This window comes from Polypterus senegalus, unplaced genomic scaffold, assembly GCF_016835505.1.
Source record: "Polypterus senegalus isolate Bchr_013 unplaced genomic scaffold, ASM1683550v1 scaffold_985, whole genome shotgun sequence".
NCBI classification, from domain to species: domain Eukaryota; kingdom Metazoa; phylum Chordata; class Cladistia; order Polypteriformes; family Polypteridae; genus Polypterus; species Polypterus senegalus.
Window position 1 is genome coordinate 42,908 of NW_024378808.1, and position 19,612 is coordinate 62,519.

General features: G+C 45.5%; 1 protein-coding gene across 1 annotated transcript; it reads left to right on the forward strand.

Annotated features, from left to right (window-relative positions):
* The first annotated feature begins 11,688 nt into the window (after window positions 1–11,688).
* On the forward strand, window positions 11,689–14,674 carry LOC120519686 (zona pellucida sperm-binding protein 3-like). The gene is made up of 9 exons (XM_039742565.1): window positions 11,689–12,110; window positions 13,038–13,156; window positions 13,323–13,426; window positions 13,506–13,680; window positions 13,754–13,874; window positions 13,955–14,046; window positions 14,125–14,240; window positions 14,310–14,435; window positions 14,556–14,674. Exons 1-9 carry the CDS (start codon window positions 11,775–11,777, stop codon window positions 14,672–14,674), a joined length of 1,308 nt encoding a protein of 435 aa, XP_039598499.1. The 5' UTR covers window positions 11,689–11,774.
* The last annotated feature ends 4,938 nt before the right edge of the window (window positions 14,675–19,612 follow it).

Below are 19,612 nucleotides of genomic sequence, written 5' to 3' on the forward strand. Positions count from 1 at the left end.
GACCTCCAACAAGTGGTTTACCTGGCTGAGCTCCAATTGGAGAATTCCCTGTGTGGCACTAAAATTGGCATCGCTAGCTTTTGCACTTGATGGGCGCTTTGTAGTGGTGGGGAAAATTAAGTCTCAGGAAGCTTTGAGGCTTTCTTTCTATTTGTGCCGAAAAACCTTTGAAACATCAGCCCCAGTATGAACGGCGACATCTGGTGGTTAACTGAGGTCAAGGCAAGATATCAAAAGTACAAGAGATGCGGCGCTCGCTGTTTCAATCTCGCGTCACTAGTAAAAGGTCTGAAGAGACCGAGTTCATCTTATTCCTCTAAGGGCCTTGTCCATAAATGTAAATTTTGAACGCAGTTTTCCGTTGTTAGTCGTCATCTGTCACCTAAGCTCTCCAAATCTGTAAAACTCAACATTGTTTTATGAGAATGACGCATTTTATATAAATAGGCTACCTGCTCATTTAGCGCCAAAGCTAACAAACCAATGAAGTGCGCTGTGAAGCACTGAGGACGTTTGAAGCTTCAAACGTCACAGGTCACGTGATAGCGGTGTTTGGACACTGACTCTACTCACTACGCTTCAGATTGACTGGCACAAGCTTCGACACTTAGGCATCATTTTCCCGCTCTCTAGCGCTTTGTCATACCCTTATTAATGCTGATTGTTGGGGGGTTGAGTGGGCAAAAGCAATTCAAATAAGCACTCGTTATAACTGAGGTGTGCAGAAGGACATCTCAGAATGCACAACACGTTGCACCTTGAAGTAGGTGGGCTACAGCAGCAGCAGACGACAGAGGGTGCCACTCCAGTCAGCTCAGGATGGGCCACTGAGGCTACAATTCACACATGGTGCTCACCAAAACTGGACAACAGATTACTGGAAAAATGTCGCCTGTTCTGATTAGTCTCGATTTCTGCTGTGGCATTCTGATGGTCCTGGTCAACAACATGAAAGCAGCAATCTATCCTGCATTGTTTCAACGGTTCAGACTTGTGATGGTGTGGTGGGATATTTTCTTGGCACTCTTTAGGCCCCTTAGTATCAACGGGGCATCATTTAAATGCCGCAACCTACCTGAGTGTTGTTGCTGACCATGTCCATCCCTTTATGACCACCATCTTCTGATGGCTATCTCCATGTGCCATCTCACAAAGCTCAAATCATCTCAGACTGGTTTTTTGAATGTGAGAAGGAGTTCACGTGACTCAAGTGGCCTCCACATTCACCAGATCTCAGTCCAGTAGACCACCTTTGGGGTGTGTTGGAACGGGAGATTCGTATCATAGATGTGCAGCAGACTAATCCACAGTATCAAGTGATGTCAATATGGAGGACAGTCCCCAATGAATGGTTGCAGCACCTTGTTGAATCCACACCCTGAAGAGTCACGACAGTTCTGAAGGCAAAAAGGTGGTCCATCCAGCTACTAGCAAGGTTTATTTATTTTATTTATTGATTTATTTATTTATAAAGCACTTTAAACACAACATCAAGGCTGACCAAAGTGCTGTACAATAAAAGCCCAACATATCAGACAAACAATAACCAAAGGGTAAAAGAAACAGAAACACATAAATACATAAGAGCTGAAGAGATTCATAATAAAAAGTACGCAGACAGTCAACATATCATACTGGGTTAAAGGACCAAGACCACAATTTGGAGAGCCACAGGAAATGGTCTGAATATTTATGTAAATGAGAGGTTTCACTTATTGATTTTTTTTATAAATATGCAGTTCTATCTGAAAACATTTTTCACTTTGTCATTATGGTTTATTGAGTGTAGATGATTGTCAAAAATAACAAATGTATCTATCTTAAAGAAAATCTACAACATAAGAAAGTGTATATGGTGAGAAATATATTAAATACCGTGTGCTGCATGGTGAAACACAGTTGACGCGTCTGTCGAGGATTGCTTATATGTTACCGAGGCAACTTGAAGTTCACAGCCTCATGGCGTAACACATCTGTCGCCCAATGATTGATGTGGAGAGCATACTAACCCGACCCCTGACCTGGCCCTGTCACTGCCTGTTTGCTGTGTCTGCGTGTATTGAAGTGGTAGTTCCTGTTTGAATAAATATGCTGATTGTTCCTGTTTTGATTGGAGTAAAGATTGTGCTCTTGAAGCATTTGGATACAGCATCTTCTCTCAAGTGTAAGACCGTGACTCACATGGTACCATAAGTGGGGTCTTGCACCAATGGAAACTCAACAGTCATACGATGTTCCTCTCCAACCACAGCGGATGAGGCTACTGCAGGCGTTTCTGCCCTTGCCTGTCCCAGAGATGTGCTGGTGAAGATGTCTCCCTCATACATCCCAGAGTGCTTCCTATTCTGTTTGGAATGCATAGCAATACTGATGTGCCGGGACAAGGGAGGCTGGGCATCAATTATGACCTCTGTTATGACCAGGGAGGCCGTACAGGTCATGCTAAATCTTTCTCCTGACAGACTTGTGATTTTGACTTCTTGTAGCAACGGAACCTCCTCCATATGGCTATGATCCCCTTGGCCAAGGGACATCAGTTTTCGCTGTGGCGAATCGTTTCTGATTACCCTATATAGGGACGGGTCCAGGGTTTGGTAGACCTGATTCAAAGCTGGTTTTGCGGAGACACCTTCGAAAGCATTGAAGAAAGCTCGCTATAGACACAGTCTTGTCAGGGATAAATGAGGTCCTTTGTGATGAGATGCATTGGAATGATGTCCACTTGCTGTTAGACCTTAGCCGCAGATTGAAGGGCACCTAAGCCACCCGGAAGCACAGGTGGCACTGACTTCAACTCAACCATCACGTCCACTCTAGATGGTCAATCGCTGACTCTATGGGTCTTAGCCTTCACCTCCAACTTGTCTTTGCTCTCTTCAGAACAATATCTATTGCCACTCCTTCCTCTGCCCCTCCTATTCAATCACCAGGCTCCTAAAGTTGGTGATGCCACTGCTTGGGGCACAAAGATTGATGTCGCAGGTAAACGGTACTATTGTAGAAACTCCACAGCTGGGATTGAGGGCAGGTGCTTTTGCTGTGACCAACCAGAACATCTTGCTTGGGAGTGCTGCCTCTTGCTATCACTGTCCATGGACATTGGTCTGGCCGAGGTACGCGGTTCTCAAGATTCTCACAAGATGTTGAAAAAGGAAAATTCTAAGGTCTCTGTTAAGTTGGCTGGACACAAAGTCCTTGCTCTGTTGGACATTGGTAGTGACCTCCGTGTTGTCCACCATGGCTTTCTCCAGCAGGCCCCTTACACAAACATGGACTGGGGGAACATCCACTGTGTCCATAGGACCGTTAAAATGTATGAGACTATCTTACTACCTCTGAAATTTAACGGGCAGAGCTTGAAGGTTTGGACCACTGATAAGCAGTTGACACAGGCAGAGATTGCTTGTCTGTTGCCGAGGCAACCACAGGTTCATGGCATCAAAGAGGCAACTACAAGTTTGCAGCCTCGCTCTGTAATGCATCTGTTGCCTGATGGTTGATGTAGGGAGCATTCTAATCTGGCCACTGACCTGACCCCATCTCTGCTTGCTTGTTTGTGGTAGCTGCCATTTAAAACAATATGTTGACTGTTCCTGTTTTGATTGGAGAAAAGTTGGTTTTCTTGAAGACTTTGGGTTCAGCGTCTTCTCTCTGATGCAAGACAGTGACTCACGTGTCACTCTGAACAAATATATATATATAGATATACAGTATATGTACGTATATATGTATACATTTATATATATTTTTATATATATATATTGTGCAGGAAAGCAGGGCATTGGCCCAAACACCCAACACGAACACACCAAGATTCCCGAGTTCAAATAAAGGATGGCTCTTATTCACCACAATACCTTCACTGTAACACAAGCAAAGATTTTCCATCTCCACAAATCAACCCTCACCACCGCACTACCCAGCTCCGACTCACCTGGAAAAGGGAGTGTGGTCCCTTTTATTAAGGACCTGGTAGTACTTCCAGTGACAGGGCTACTGCCCGATGGAATCACTTCCGGGTTATGTTAAAGTCAATTATAACAGGGAGCTTGTCCTCCTGCAGTGCCCTCTTGTGGCACCCAGGGGAAGGTAGCCTGCAGAACAGCCCTGCTGGCTTCCCACTGGGCACTGATATCCAGGGACACTGCCATCTATTGTGCTGGGGCAGTTAAAAACTTCTAGTGACATCTTCATTCAGTGGGCTGTCTGTGCAATCCCTTTAGGTCCTTCCTTCCAGGTCTGATTCCTTCCTCCTTCCCAGCCAGGTTGGCTTTCTGCCTGTTAGGAGCCTCCTGTCTGAAACAGGAACCATCCCTTCTTCGGGACATGGAGCATCTACTAAATATATAATGTGGTCCCCGGCCGGGGTTGGAGCCCAGCCGGGAACGCCCAGGAGGACCAGAGGAGGGCTTGTGCCTCCTCCAGACCGCGAGGGGGTGTCCGTCCTGGTTATGCTGGAGGCCTCGGGTAAAGGGCTTTGAAGCCCAGCCCTGTAGGGACCCGTGGCCACCGCCAGGCGGCGCCCCAGTGCCTGATTATCCCGGAAGCCCGCCACTTCCGCCACACCAGGAAGTGCAAGGGGGAAGACGACAGGGGACACCCGGACAGCTTCTGCGTGCGCAGCCTGCACTTACGCCACACAGGGGTGTGTCCTCGGGAGATTGCCGGGAAGCAGCTGGAGCCCATCCGGGTTCCTATAAAAGGGGCCGCCTCCTTCCAGTCATTGGCGGAAGTCGGGTGGCAGAGAGACGAGCTGGAGAGAGGACTGGAGGCGGCCAGAAGAGAGAGTCGTTGTAAGGCCTGAAGAGAGAGAGAGGCATGGTAAGGCCTGGACATTGGGGGAACGGTGCAAGAGGCACTGGGGTTTGTGCACGTGACTTTTGTACATAGTGTAAATAAACAAGTGTGTGGTGGAACCAACGATGTCTGTCTGCCTGTGTCTGGGTTCAAGTTCACAATATATATATATAGTGGAAATTATTCAACAAAGAAAAGAAACTCCACAAAGATAAAGTTTTGGGGACCGGTCCCCATATATTGTCCTGCGGACAAAAGAATGCAAAAGTGATTAAAAGTACTTGTAATTCAGTATCAGTTGACAAAATGGATATGATAAGATGGCGTTTTTATAGAGGATGCATTATGGGAACAGGAACTGGTTGGCAGGAAGTGGCATTGTCATTGTGGATGAGCTGGAAGTGTCCATGGTGACAGGCAGAAGAGATGAAAAATGGAGTTACCGGAAGTGACGTTATGGCCACCATTTTGAAACCCGGAAATAGTGGCTATTATCATTCTTTGGTTTTCATGTTGGGAGAAAAGGTCCAGGTAAGTACCACATGACAATCCTTCATCTCGTGATATTTCACTCACCTTTGGGCTTTCTGACTGCCTCCTAATCACATTTTTGTGACTATATATATATGTGTGTCCATCCTTGTCTTGCACCTCAAAACACAAGGCTGAGTATCAGTACTTTAGCAAAATCAACTTTATACAGCTTGAAACAGGAAGAGCATGGATATTTATTGTAGTGGGATCTACCACTCTCCAATACGCAGACACAGCAGTCAGGCAAGGTCGTTGTCAGGTTAATTGGCAAGTAATCCTGTTCCCTGCCTTTATAATGTTCCTTGTAACACCCAGCAATGACAGCACTTATAGTGTGACCGCGGTCGGCTTGGATTTGCTTTCCCAGTGAGAGCTGGGAGCCTGCTGTTGCCCTGGCAACAGATACGCTGTCTCCCACAGACACGGCGGCGATTGTGCTTTGGGATACTCTTCAGTGTGCTGTCTCGTTAGGGGGGAGTCCCAATAGAGTTTAGAAATCTTACAATATACTACGTGGATATATATAACTGCTCAAAAGAATTAAAGGAACACTTTGAAAACACATCAGATCTCAATGGGAAAAAGAAATCCTCCTGGAAATCTATACTGATATACACTGGGTAATGTGTTAGGAACGAAAGGATGCCACATCGTTTGATGGAAATGAAAATGATCAACCTACACAGCCCTGAATTCAAAGACGCCCCAAAAAATCAGAGTGAAAAATGATGTGGCAGGCTAGTCCATTTTGCCCAAATTGAATTGCAGCAACTCCAAATTGTACGCAGCACTTTGTATGGCCCCTGTGTTCTTGTATACATGCCTGACAACATCGGTGCATGCTTCTAATGAGATGACAGATGGTGTTGTGGGGGATCTCCTCCCAGATCTGGACCAGGGCATCACTGAGCTCCTGGACAGTCTGAGGTGCAACCTGGTGGCATTGGATGGACCAAAACATAATGTCCCAGAGGTGTTCTATTGGATTTTGGTCAGGAAAGTGTGGTGGCCAGTCAATGGTATCAATTCCTTCATCCTCCAGGAACTGCCTGCATACTCTCACCACATGAGGCCAGGAATTGTCGTGCACCAGGAGCCACTGTACCAGCATAGGGTCTGACAATGGGTCCAAGGATTTCATCCTGATACCTAATGGCAGCCAAGGTGCCTTTGTCAAGCCTGTAGCGGTCTGTGTGACCCTCCATGGATTTGCCTCCCCAGACAATCATTAACCCACCACCAAACTGCTCATGCTGAATGATGTTACAGGGGGCATAATGTTCTCCATGGCTTCTCCAGACCCTTTTACTTCTGTCACGTGCTCAGGGTGAACCTGCTCTCATCTGTATAAAGCACAGGGCACCAGTGGTGCATCTGCCAATTCTGGTATTCTATGGAGAATGCCAATCGAGCTTCATGCTGCTGGGCAATGAGCCCAGGGCCCATTAGAGGACATGGGGCCCTTGGGTCACCCTCATGAAGTCTTTCTGGTTGTTTGGTCAGAGACATTCACACCAGTGGCCTGCTGGAGGTCATTTTGTAGGGCTCTGGCAGTGCTCATCCTGTTCCTCCTTGCCCAAAGGAGCAGATACTGGTCCTGCTGATGGGTTATGGACCTTATATGGCCCTCTTCAGCTCTCCTAGTGTAACTGCTTGTCTCGTAGAATCTCCTCCATGCCCTTGAGACTGTGCAGGGAGACACAGCAAACCTTCTGGCAATGACACGTATTGATGTGCCATCCTGGAGAAGTTGGACTACCTGTGCAACCTCTGTAGGGTCCAGGTATCGCCTCGTGCTACCAGTAGTGACACTGACTGTAGCCAAATGCAAAACTAGTGAAGAAACAGTCAGAAAAGATGAGGAGGGAAAAATGTCAGTGGCCTCCACCTGTTAAACCCTTCATTCCTGTTTTGGGGGTCAACTCATTGTTGCCCCTCTAGTGCATCTGTTGTTAATTTCATTAACACCACAGCAGCTGAAATTGATTAACAACCCCCTCTGCTACTTAACTGACCAGATTAATATCCCATAAGTTTCATTGACTTTATGCTATACTTTGATTAAAAAGTGTTCCTTTAATTCTTTTGAGCAGTTTATATATATATAATATTTTTCATTACTGTATAAAAAAGTATTATTTCAAATTTGCATAATTCAAAGCATCTATTTGGGAACTGTAAGTAAATTCCTCATTTGTCTTGGGCCACTCTGACTGGACAAAGACATTCCTAAACTTATATAGTGTGGCAGGTGGCTGGGGGCTATGCCGAGCCAGGATGCCTGGAAGGACCAGGAGAAGGACTACACCTCCTCTGAACCACGCAGGAAGCTCGTCAGGAGCACATCCGGGTGGACTTAAAAGGGGCTGCCTCCCTCCATTTATCAGCTGCAGTCGGGAGGAAGAAGACAGAGCTCGGTGGAGAGGAGTGGAGGCGGTGAAGACTTGAGGAGGTGGGTGACTGTGTGTGTCCGGGGCTGGACTTCTACAATAGGCAGCGAAAAGAAATGACAGCTGAAGAACAGTTAAGCATCCTGTAGAAATTGGAAATATAAGACATTTTAATACATCAATAATAAGGGGCCACTCCGCAACACAATAGAAAAATGAAATATACAAAATGTTAAAATTACTTTGACTGATTTGATTTAAATTTGGTCATGTTGTAGAAAAAAGAAAATGATCTAATAATTTGTCAATAAATTTTTAATTTTCAAATTTTTGTTTATATTATGTTAACTTAAATGCTCAGCATGGCGCAAGTGACGAATGTTGCAAAAGCAATTGAAAGCAGGACTAGCTAACAGGGTGGGCGCATGAGTGAAGGAGAGGCTGTGTCCAGCACAGGAGAAACCAGACGGAAATGCCTTTGTCATGGACAATGAGGTGTCAAATGGAAAAATGGAGAAAATTCATCAAAGTTCAAGGGTTAGCAAGCACTGTGGCTGTGAGAGCTGATATTTTTTTTTGCATCTACGGATTTTGAAAGAAGACCCCTTCACTGCTGTTCAAAATCCTTTACATTTACATGCATATCTGCTATGATTTTGGGATAACATACAGAAATGATGGGCGGCATGGTGGCGCAGTGTGTAGTGCTGCTGCCTCGCAGTAAAGAGACTTGGGTTCGCTTTCCGGGTCCTTCCTGCGTTGAGTTTGATTGTTCTCCATACGTTTGCTTGGGTTTCCTCCCACAGTCCAAAGACATGCAGTTTAGGTGCATTGGCAATCTTAAATAGTCCCTAGTGTGAGCTTGGTGTGTGTGCGCCCTGTGGTGGGCTGGTGCAATGCCTGGGATTTGTATCTGCCTTGTGCCCTTTGTGGGCTGGTATTGACTATAGGAGACCCCCGTGAAACTGTAGTTGGGATAAAGCAGGTTGGATAATGGATGGAAGGATGGATAGATACAGTAGTGATTGTACATGAAGTGTTATGGTTTGCAGTGCACATTAAAAATACACAGCATAAGTATTTGTTTTAGAAAAAGTATGAAGAGACTGATGCACTGGATGGGTAAACAGGTGCCTTTCACATCTATCTATCTATCTATTATATAGTGCCTTTCACATCTATCTATCTATCTATCTATCTATCTATCTATCTATCTATCTATCTATCTATCTATCTATCTATCTATCTATCTATCCTGTTATTCCACCTGCTCTCACGGTCCTCATCATAGTTTCAATGTGCATCTTCGTCTCTTCAGTACCAGATCCATAGGACAAATCCAGACTATAATATTTTCAACCCGTTCCTCCATGCTGTCCAATATGATGCCAGCTTTCTCTTTGCTTCTGTTCGTCAATCTTCAGTCTGTGACATCCGCATCTGCAGCCCCCTTTATTCTTCCCCTAATTTGTTCTACAGATGTTTAAAAGAACAGGTGTACCCCTGCCACCCAAATTTTATTCTACACCTGACTCTAAATTTCCCAGTCCTCTGCCAACTTGCCCAGTTCCCCATTTTGCCAAAGCGCACACCATAATGTCTGCACCCCCAGCTCCATAATCTTCCATAAACGTGCACTTCCGTCTGCCTTACAACATATCCATAGCATGACTCCAAATCTTATTCTCCCTCTGCTAATCGAGTGCCCACTCCTTGGCCATTTCCACTGTTTTCCACACATTAGTTCATCATTTAGCCCACCCACAGAGACATTCCCACCCTAGTTTTATTCTACACTTGCTGCCAGTCTACCCAGTCCTATGGAGGTTTGCCAGTCTCATCTCACCTTGGCACAATCTCACACTGTAAGATCCACAGACCCCCACATCCTGACACATCATTCACCCCCACCCTGTCTTGTACTACTCCCACAGGACACATCCAAGCTAAATCTTATTCTGTCTTTAAGATCAGGATGTCTGCATTTCCTTGAATATTAATTTTTCCTCCTTTCCTTCAGGCCTGAAAGAATTCTCATGTGCTTTCTGATTGTCTAGATCCGTGTTTTCCAGCTTTTTTTCTTAGGTGGCCCACTTTTGTAACCAAAAAGATCCCAAGGCACCCCACAATTTTGCTAACCACAAACACACTCATTCTGATACTTGTGCTCAACTGTCCGAACGGGTAGGAGTAAAAAAGCAGCTCCGAGATCAGCATTCACAGCACTTAGTGAGCACATTGGTGGCACCTCCCAGTTACTTTGTCCCTTTGCCCGGCCCTCTCTGCCTCAGAATCAGCTTGTATGCCAACTATCCACTCGCTGGCGACCACACACCCAAGCAGCCAGGTGTGCTGTGTTGGCAGCATAGTGATAATAGAGCTGCTTTTACGCCAGCTTCTCCAGGTAGTCCTGTCCTCCTCAGACAGGTCTTGCCCACCTGAGGATGTTGTCCCTCTCAGGTTCAGACCCAGGTGCGTTACACTATTATTTCGATGGCACAACTGGATAGCTGTCATGGCACACCATTGTGCTGCGATACAGAGGTTGACAAACACTGCCTGAGATGACTGGGCTACTTTCATGCAGCTTTCATTGTTCATGAAGATGTTTTCGGTCTTGTACGTTTATCGTTGTCCACAGCAATTCAATACTTTGAAACAGAAAGCGGGGGAAACAAAATTAGACATCACTTACTCCGCACCCCATTAATCAACTACAATTGTTACAAAAAGAGCTGGAAAATGTCAGTGTGTACGCTCTTTTGGCCTTTGCTCTCTTGAATATTTTGTTTCTTTTTCCCTTTCATCACAACCCTGAGTTTTTATTATTTTCTGCCCTCCCAGGCCATGTGACTACAGCATTAGACCTATCGTTAGAGACATATTACTATTAAATTATTTTAAAGTGAATCCTGGCAGCTAGGGATGTCTCATGAGTCAAATGGCTTCCAGCCCCTGATAAGACATTGAACTTGAGGTAGGTTACCTTGACCGATGTTGAGATATTCTTACTTTGCATTTCAGCTTATTTGTGCCCAGTGAATGTTGAATACGTATATTGTGCACCAGTATAAAAAGAACCTGAGACGTTCAAGTGCCGTTCCTGGTCACTTTTACACCACAAAACTGTTGATTCACTATTACATAAATAGGCAAAAAAGGAAGATTTCTTTATGTTATCTGAGGTCCACTTCCAGATTATGACAACAATGGAGCAGTCACAGGCACTGCCACTGTTTGGCTCAAAATAATATTTATCATCGTCTCTGCATTGTTTGAACCAATCCACCCAAAACTGGGCCTGCTTGTCCTGAGGTTGCTTTCCACTATTTTTTTTACAAGGTGATTTACTTTATGACCTTTTTCACTTAATCAATCAGATATGAAATCAATGTGAATGGAAAGATATTTGTCCTGTCTCCGCTTTGCAAAGCTGATTTGATTTTACCAAAACAGTTCCTTAGAGCTGTCTGCATCACTCCAAACGTTTTCAAATGAATTTGATGCAAAGTGAGATTAAATCGAAGCTACATAAAAACGTTTTAGTAGCACCCCATTACCACAAAACATTTGACTACATTCAACTTTAACTACATTTGTCCAATATTCCATTAGTCTTCCGTGTTAGTCTGCAATGCACAACACGCCCCCAAATCTCGTAAGTGAAACTTCTTCAAGGCATCACACTTAACATTTAGTTCACTTTATTCTTCACTTACGCAAAGCAAATAGGTTTTAATTACCGAGGGATTTAAAACCCAATTGGCGGCTGCGTGATCCACATAAGAACTGCTAGTTTACTGCCAGAGATGATCTTACGCGTTGGCATGCTTTAATTTGTGATTCGAATTTTATGATCTGTTTCCCGTAATTAACCTCAGTATTTCATGCGTCTTGATTATTTCAAACGCGATTGGTGTCTGATTGGTGATCTTTTTCTCCGCACGTGTTATTATCATTAAGCGGTCGACCGCCTTCATTCGTGTATACAAAGACTGTGCTGCGCTTCAAACTTTACTGCGCTTTGTTGATTTTCCCCTTTGCTGTTTCAAAATGTGGTGTAAAGACAAGGGTCAGATAGCCGTGGTGTTGCTGCTCTTTATCTTCTGCGATGCTTTTGCTCAGCCCCGTTTCAAAGGACGGAAGCAAATCGCAAAACACCAGAAGCCCGCGATCATGCATTATCCGAGAGCTGGCGCTCCGCAGACCGTAACCGCTCAGTGCACCGACAGTGAGGTGATCGTCACCATCAGTCCGGACTTGTTGGGCATCCAAAAGCCGGTGCAGCCTTCTGATCTTTCCATGGGTGGATGTGGCGTCACCAGCCCGGCCGGTGCTCAGCCTTTTGTGATCGAAGCGCCTCTGCAGGGCTGCGGGAGCACCGTGGAGGTGAGCTGATGAAGTGCTCTCGCATTTGTCCTTTTCCTAATCTTGTTTCTCGATGATTACTACTGAAAGCTCTCGTATGTGGCTCAGGTCTGGTTTATGTTCGTATGACGTTTTGGCGCACAAGTCGCAATTGATCAGGCACGCTTTAACGAGATCCTCTCTTTCTTTACGTTTTCATAGCGGACTGAGTGCTCATAGGCTTTAGTACAGCATAGGCAAGAAAGGAGAATTGAGTAGTTAAGCCTGCATTGTGTGCATAGACCCTTTATCGGTGGTGCAGTGCCCACTCGTGACCTGTATGTGGGCATTCTAAATATCAGATTATTCCTTTGAAGAAGCCTTCTAAATTCTGTTCAGTTAAGATGACTAAACCTAACTAAGTTGAGGTTTTTCCATTTTCCCTCACAAACCCGCATTCCTAAAGCTTTCAGGTGTGAAATCTACAATTTAACACCCCAAACCATTTCAATATGCTTTAATCAATATATTGAGTAAACTGGTTTGAACATCGGTACTAAAAATTGGGAGAGGTGTACTGCTTGGACATTTGCTTAAGTAACCTTTTGGGTGAATGGCCAGTAGTCAGCCCTTTGGTGGGAGATCTTTACAGATCAAGAAAAGGATATCTGGAGCCTTTAAAAGGATTATTTTTGTTACAATCCTGAAAGATTTACATCTTGCCTGAAGGGGCCCGAGTTGCCTCAAAGCTTGCATATTGTAATCTTTTTAGTTGGCCAATAAAAGGCGTCATTTTGCTTGGCTTTTCTCCTGAAAAGTTACAAAGCAAATTGCTTTATGCAACTTATATTGATTAAACCTTTTCACTACAAAGGGTCTCTGACTGTGCTGTTCGAGTCCAATCTAGATGTTTTTGCTCTTATAGTTTAGCATTGTCAGCTGAATAGCCCTAAACTGTTGGCTCTTTAGATGCTGGGAGCTCTCATAGTGTACACCTTCTCCCTGGACTACAATCCTTCTCCAATTGATGGTCTTCCCATTGTAAGAACAAATCCAGCTGTGGTGCAGATTGAATGCCAATACAACAGGTAAGGGAACCAAGTCCACTTGTCTATTTGCATTAGTATATACTTGGCCAAGTGCAAAACAGATGCGATGTACAGCACATTATGACGTGTTAAGCTACAAGAATCTACCCTGATTTGAAGACCTGTCATGTTGCTCACCTTTCTAATGTCCTTTTTCTTTCCCCAGGCTACACAATGTAAGCAGCAATGCTTTAAACCCCACTTGGGTTCCCTACACCTCCACAATATCTGCCGAGGACGTTCTAGGCTTCTCGCTTGTTATAATGAGCAGTAGGTGTACACATTTAAAAATCCTACTTTCCATTTGCACTAATGTGATCTGAACACCTTGTAACATTCCTGTCTGCAGGTGACTGGAGTGGGCCGAGTCCATCCAACACCTTCTTCCTAGGAGACCTCATTAACCTTCAAGCGTCTGTGGACAGCACTAACCATGAGCCTCTCCGTGTCTTTGTGGACCGCTGTGTGGCCACTCCTGGGTCCAATGCATCAGCCCCAGCCTACACCTTCATTGGGAATAATGGGTGGGTGTGAGGAATAGTCGGACTAGATCTTGGTCTGGAAACGCAATGCTATGGTCCATCTTGTGTATTGCAGGTGTTTCTTAGACAGCCAACTGACAGGCTCCAATTCCCAGTTCGTGTCCCCCAGAGTTGCCCAGTCTGTAATGCAGTTCCAGCTGGATGCCTTCAGGTTTTATGGCCTGACTACTAGTTCAGTAAGTCCTTTCCTCCCATCTTTGGAGGAATCCCATTGGATCTCCCAGGTTTGACAGTACTCTTGCATGTCTACTTGCAGATCTTCATTACCTGCCATCTGAAGGTGACCTTGGCGTCTGCTAATGTTGATCCTTTGAATAAGGATTGTTCATATGACTCTGCACTGAGCCAGTAAGCGACTGACTGGGAGGATGAGGGTGCACCTGTTCAGATGAGGTAGCAGGTTGTGATTGGTGGCTGTGCTTTCAGGTGGAGCTCAGTGGATGGGAACAATGCTGTCTGTAGCTGCTGTGACACAAGCTGTGCCAACCCCCCTCCGTTCAGGAGGGGCTCTGGTGCCCCTAAACACAGACGCAGGAGAGCAAGTAAGTGACCTTTACAGCAGGCTTCTGTAGTGTCCAGTCTGGGATACACCAACTAATTGTGTTTTGCAGGTGAAGTGAGTGCACCAGCTGGATGGCAGGAGACCATTTCTGTTGGCCCTCTTTTTCTGGAGAAGGTCTCTCCTTTGTCCTCTGTATCTCAGGCCTTGTCTCCTTTGCAAGACGACGTCTCTGCAGGTAACTTGTCTGAACAGTGTAAATGCAAGCCATGTTAAGGACTGCTTTTGAATCTAGCCTAGTGAGTTGCAGTGTGTTGAGGTTTTCTTCATTCCTAATGTCTGTCTTTTCTCCTTGCAGACTCCCAATTCCAAGATTCCATCCTTGGTGCTGTTGTAGGTGTCCTGGCTGTCTCCTGTGTGGCTGTGCTATTCTTTGCTTACAGAAAAGCAAAGGGCTTTGTTAATACTAAGCAATAAAATTTTTAAAGTTCACAGCATTGCCTATAGTATATTTTCAGGGGGTGGTGTACCGGTGCCTATTAGTTGTTATATGCATGCGGCTTCTGTCACAATGATTTATGACCCTTAAGCCCCGCCACTTTGGACCGGAAGTCCCGCCCTATGATTGATGGTCCTGAAGCCCGCCCCTATGAAGCATCAGCTGGGAGGGACTTCCGGTATTGCAACACCGGAAGTCCCGCCTCTGCTGACGTCACATCTCCCCCCACATGACCTAGCCCTTGCCCTCTGGCCCCTGATTGGTTCAGGAAACTGTCAAGGGCCTTTTGATGGATTTCTGCCCCCTGTTTGAACTCATCCCCGGCACCTGATTGGTTCAGGAAACTATCAAGGGCAGTTTGATGGATGTCTGACCCTCCTTGAACCCGCCCCCACGGCACCTGATTGGTTCAGGAAAATGTCAAGGGGAATTTGATGGACGTCTGACCCCTGTTTGTTTAATTAAGCACCGGTGGGATGAGTTCAAACTGTCAAGAGCAAACCCCCTCCTTGAACGGGCATGCCCTGGGCATGTCCTGACAAATCCGGGCCATTTACAGACCGGTTTCTATCCAGACCCTGCAGTTCACCCCTTCTGAAAAGGGCTGTATAAAAAGCGAAGCATTTTCTAAAGACTCTGAAGAAAAATGGAATCTATGCCCAATGCCCCGTGAAGTCCGTTCATAGAATCTATTTGAAGGATCGTTTGAGAAGGGTTAAAAGATGTTTGGTGCCTGAGTTTCTCGAAGCTGAAGCTCGGTCTAAATTGTGCGAAGCCCGGCTGTTATCGGAGGACAACAAGGAAAACTGTCCGCCAGCTTTAGTATTGAAGGACTGAATTCTGCCAATTGAAACGGCGGTCGAGTAACGGACTATGAGGGCTGAAACGTAACTCGATTCGTGTGATGACGCCACTGAAAACCCTCCTTTATTTTAAGCCACGCCCTCCCCTTTTATCATAAATACACAGCCTGTTAATCAGAGGACCAAAAGAAGGACCATTTAAAGCTCACCAGCATGTCGGTAGCTACTGACTTTAAAATGACGATCGGTGTAACACCCTCCGGGATACCGCCTGAATCTACAAAGCCTGATGCTTCGTGGTCTGAGACTTCATGGCCTGAGGCTTCATGGCCCGAGTCTTACCAGTTCCACAACTCGGTCCGGAGTGACGGTCTTCAAGATCCCCAAAAATCTGACCTCCGGTATTTTAGTATACAACCCGATTACAGTCTCTGGTCAAGAGACCTCGAGCCGGATTGCGGATTCCATTCTCCAGGTCCGCTGATGATCAGACGGATAACCGCTGATGATCAGACGGATAACCCCATCTCAGCCAATGGTGCTCAGACGGATAGCACCGTCTCCGATAAGGGTACTCAGACGGACATCTCTTACCTAGCTCCAGGACAACCATGGGTGATCAGACAAGGTCCGGAGGAACCGATGTCGATCGATCCGGCTGAGATGGCATTGGATTGCCCGGATGGTGTGCTGCCTGAAAACTGGAAAAAGGCTCAGCAAATTGTTAAAGGGCTGATGATGAGTCTGCTGGATATCATCGTCTACTACGATCAGAAAAAAGAATGTCAAGGCTGCGAGATAGCCCATCCCAGCCAGAGCATACCTGCCTCTTTGAACCTGAAACCACCTACCGTCAAGGGCGCTTTCAGAAGATTCTGAAGATTTTTCGCAAGTCTTGGCTGAAAGGACTGGTGGTGAAAATTCTAGGTTATTTTAATATTCTACTGCCGATACACAAAATACACACTGTGGTTGAAAAGACTGTGGGTGAGTTTGATAATACCAACTCTATTCATGATACAGTAATGCAGTCATTTTATGATATGGATGAATACTCTTACACTGTAGCCCGCCGTGTGGCAAATGAGTTTTGTAAGCGAATCTTAATCATGAGGGTCATATGAACCTGTGGACTAAATATGACCTGGAATTTGATGATATGATAGAACTGAGTTGTAATTTTGTACCTGAAACTGTGTGAACAATTCAGACTCCTAAATAAATGTTTTCTATAAGGTTAAGTGTTGTCAGTGTCTGTTTTATCACCGGCGATGGAGCAGGTCTTGGAAAAAACATATAACTCTGAGAACGCCGGGGGCTTGGGGGGTAAAGATTCCTTGAAACGAGCTTTCCGGCATGCGGGGCACCGTATTGGGGACCAAGAGGTATCCGATTGGTTATCGGGGCAATACACCTACACGATCCATAAACCGGCCAGAGTCCACTTTAAAAGGAATAAGGTGTACGTTTCCAATATAGATGGGCAATGGCAGATCGATCTGGTGGATATGACAAACCTGGCCGACTATAACCAGGGTTACAAGTATCTACTGACTTGTATAGATATTCTTTCTAAATATGCCTGGGTCAGGGTACTGAAAAACAAACGGGGGTAGAAGTAAGTAGGGCTTTTCGAGAAATTTTGGAGCAAGGTAGAGTTCCCGTCAAACTTCAGACCGATAGCGGTAAAGAGTTTCTCAATCGGGAATTTCAAAGCCTGCTCAAGAAACACGGAATTAAACATTTTACCACCGCTAGTGAATTAAAGGCTTCGGTGGTGGAGAGATTTAACCGAACTCTGAAGACCAAAATGTGGCGTTATTTCAGCTCCGGAATACCCGGTCCTATCTGCAAGGGTTACAGGACTTGGTGAAATCTTATAATCTGAGTCATCACCGAGGTATAAAATGCCCCAGCCAGGTGAATAGTTCCAATTCTTGGAAAGTCTTTAAAACCTTATACGGCCTAACTAAACCCCAAAGAAACCCAATATATAAGTTCAAAGTCGGTGATGCGGTGAGAGTGTCGAAATCCCGGAATCCTTTTACTAAAGGATACGAACAAACCTTTTCAGACGAGGTATTTACCGTTTCTGAACTAGTCCAGGAGCCGCCTGTCTACAGGCTCAAAGATTATGATGGCGAAGACATTATAGGCTCCTTTTACGACGCAGAGTTACAAAAGATTCGAGGGCCGGACATCTTTAGGATTGAAAAGATTCTGGCGAAAAAAAATATCCGTAGAAAAAAGCATATTTTGGTGAAATGGCTCGGATGGCCCGAAAAGTTTAACAGTTGGATCCCTGAAAGCTATGCGCAAGATGTTAAATACTGAGAATGAAAAATAGTATTTCATTCACAGGGTTTTCACGATGGAGAGAAAAGCTTTTACGTCATTCTCTCCCAGCAATTCTTCCCGGGATGTTTTCCCTAATAACACCATTGCCGAATTTACCGTCAAATTAGCCGCCCCCATCGAACTACAGGGCCCCTGGGAAGTTGCATTGGCCGAAATTCAGTATCCGCACACCTGGAATACCCTAGATAAACCGGATAATAATTTTATTGTGGTGTCCCCGCGAATAGTTAAATATTATACTATTCCGTCGGGGTATTACGCTAGCCTCGAGAAAGTGACTTCTAAGATGAATGAAGCGTTGGCGAAAGAACCCCAGGCCGTCGAGGGCGGTTCAGCCAACACACCAACACCTGAAAACACTATGAGATTCCGCTACAGCGCTATCGAGCGAAGATTCTACGTCTTTAGCAGCGTGAAGGATGAATCTTTGCATGTCAAGGGACAGTTGGCGAGGCTTTTAGGAGCTCATGGGGACGTGAGCATAGGTCTGGTGAATGAAGCTCCATACCCCGCGGATATCAGAGCGGGTTTTATACCTTATGTACGTCTACAGCGATATTGTGTCTCACCAAAGAGTCGGAGACAGCTACGTCCCTCTCTTGAGATGCGTACATATTGAGGATGAGATGAATAAGATTACCACAATCACCTACGACAGGCGCACTACGCTCCTGTCAGCAAGAGTCAGTTTGATACTTTGACCGTTGAAATAAAGACGGATCAGAACAAACCGGTTCCATTTCAGTTTGGTAAAGTCATTGTCAAGTTACATTTCAGACCCTGTAAAAGTTGTATACACGACTAATACAGAGATGAGATCTTACCTGGACCCTAGCCCCTACGTGCATTATTATGAAACCCAAGCGGGCAACGGTCTCCCCGGGTTTTCTGGGGCCCCCGTGATGTACGGTTCTGGGATCGGCGGAATATTTCGCGGATTGTTTAGACGGGCTTTGCCTCTCTTAAAAAGAGGTTTCGAAATGGTCAAACCTCACATTAAATCAGCCGCTAAGAATATTGTCAAAGACGTGGTGGCAGGGGCCATGTCGGGAGCGATGACACGAGGAAGCAAAGAAAATCAATCGGGGTCGGGTCTGATGGTGATGAGGAAAACTAAGCGTAAGAGACCGCCCGGATCACGAGCCGGACCCGTCCTCAAAAAGACGCGCCGTTCAGCTTTTACATCATTTTCTTCTCTCCGCCACAAGGATAAGTCCCGCAGAAAAAAGAAATCGAAAAACATTTTTTAGTTCAAGATGTCTTTCGTTCATCGAATGTCTCAAGAGTGTGTGAAATCCGAACTGGACTTGTTTACGGTACCTTATACTCAGACTAGCGTAGAAAAAAGCATCTACGTCGAGGTCCCCCCTCTCTCAGCTCTATCGGAAGTCGCCCCGTTGGAGTTTCTGATTACCGGGAATGGGGAAGACTACTTGGACCTGAATAACACGCTTCTACACATCCGATGCAAAATCGTCAATGCCGACGGAACTAATCCGGGCCAAGGGGCCCGTAGCCTTGTTAATTATCCGATAGCCGCTTTATTTTCACAAGTGGATGTCACCTTGGGAGATCGCTTAATATCCCAGAGTTCCAGCCTTTACCCGTACAGGGCCCTTTTTGAGGAACTGTTAAATTACAGCAATGAAACTCTCAAGTTCCAATTTGCTTTGGTCTTTTTTACAAAGACACGGCCAACGAACATGAAAACACAGCCTTGGACGGGCGAATGAGGGTTTCAAAAAGAAACGGATA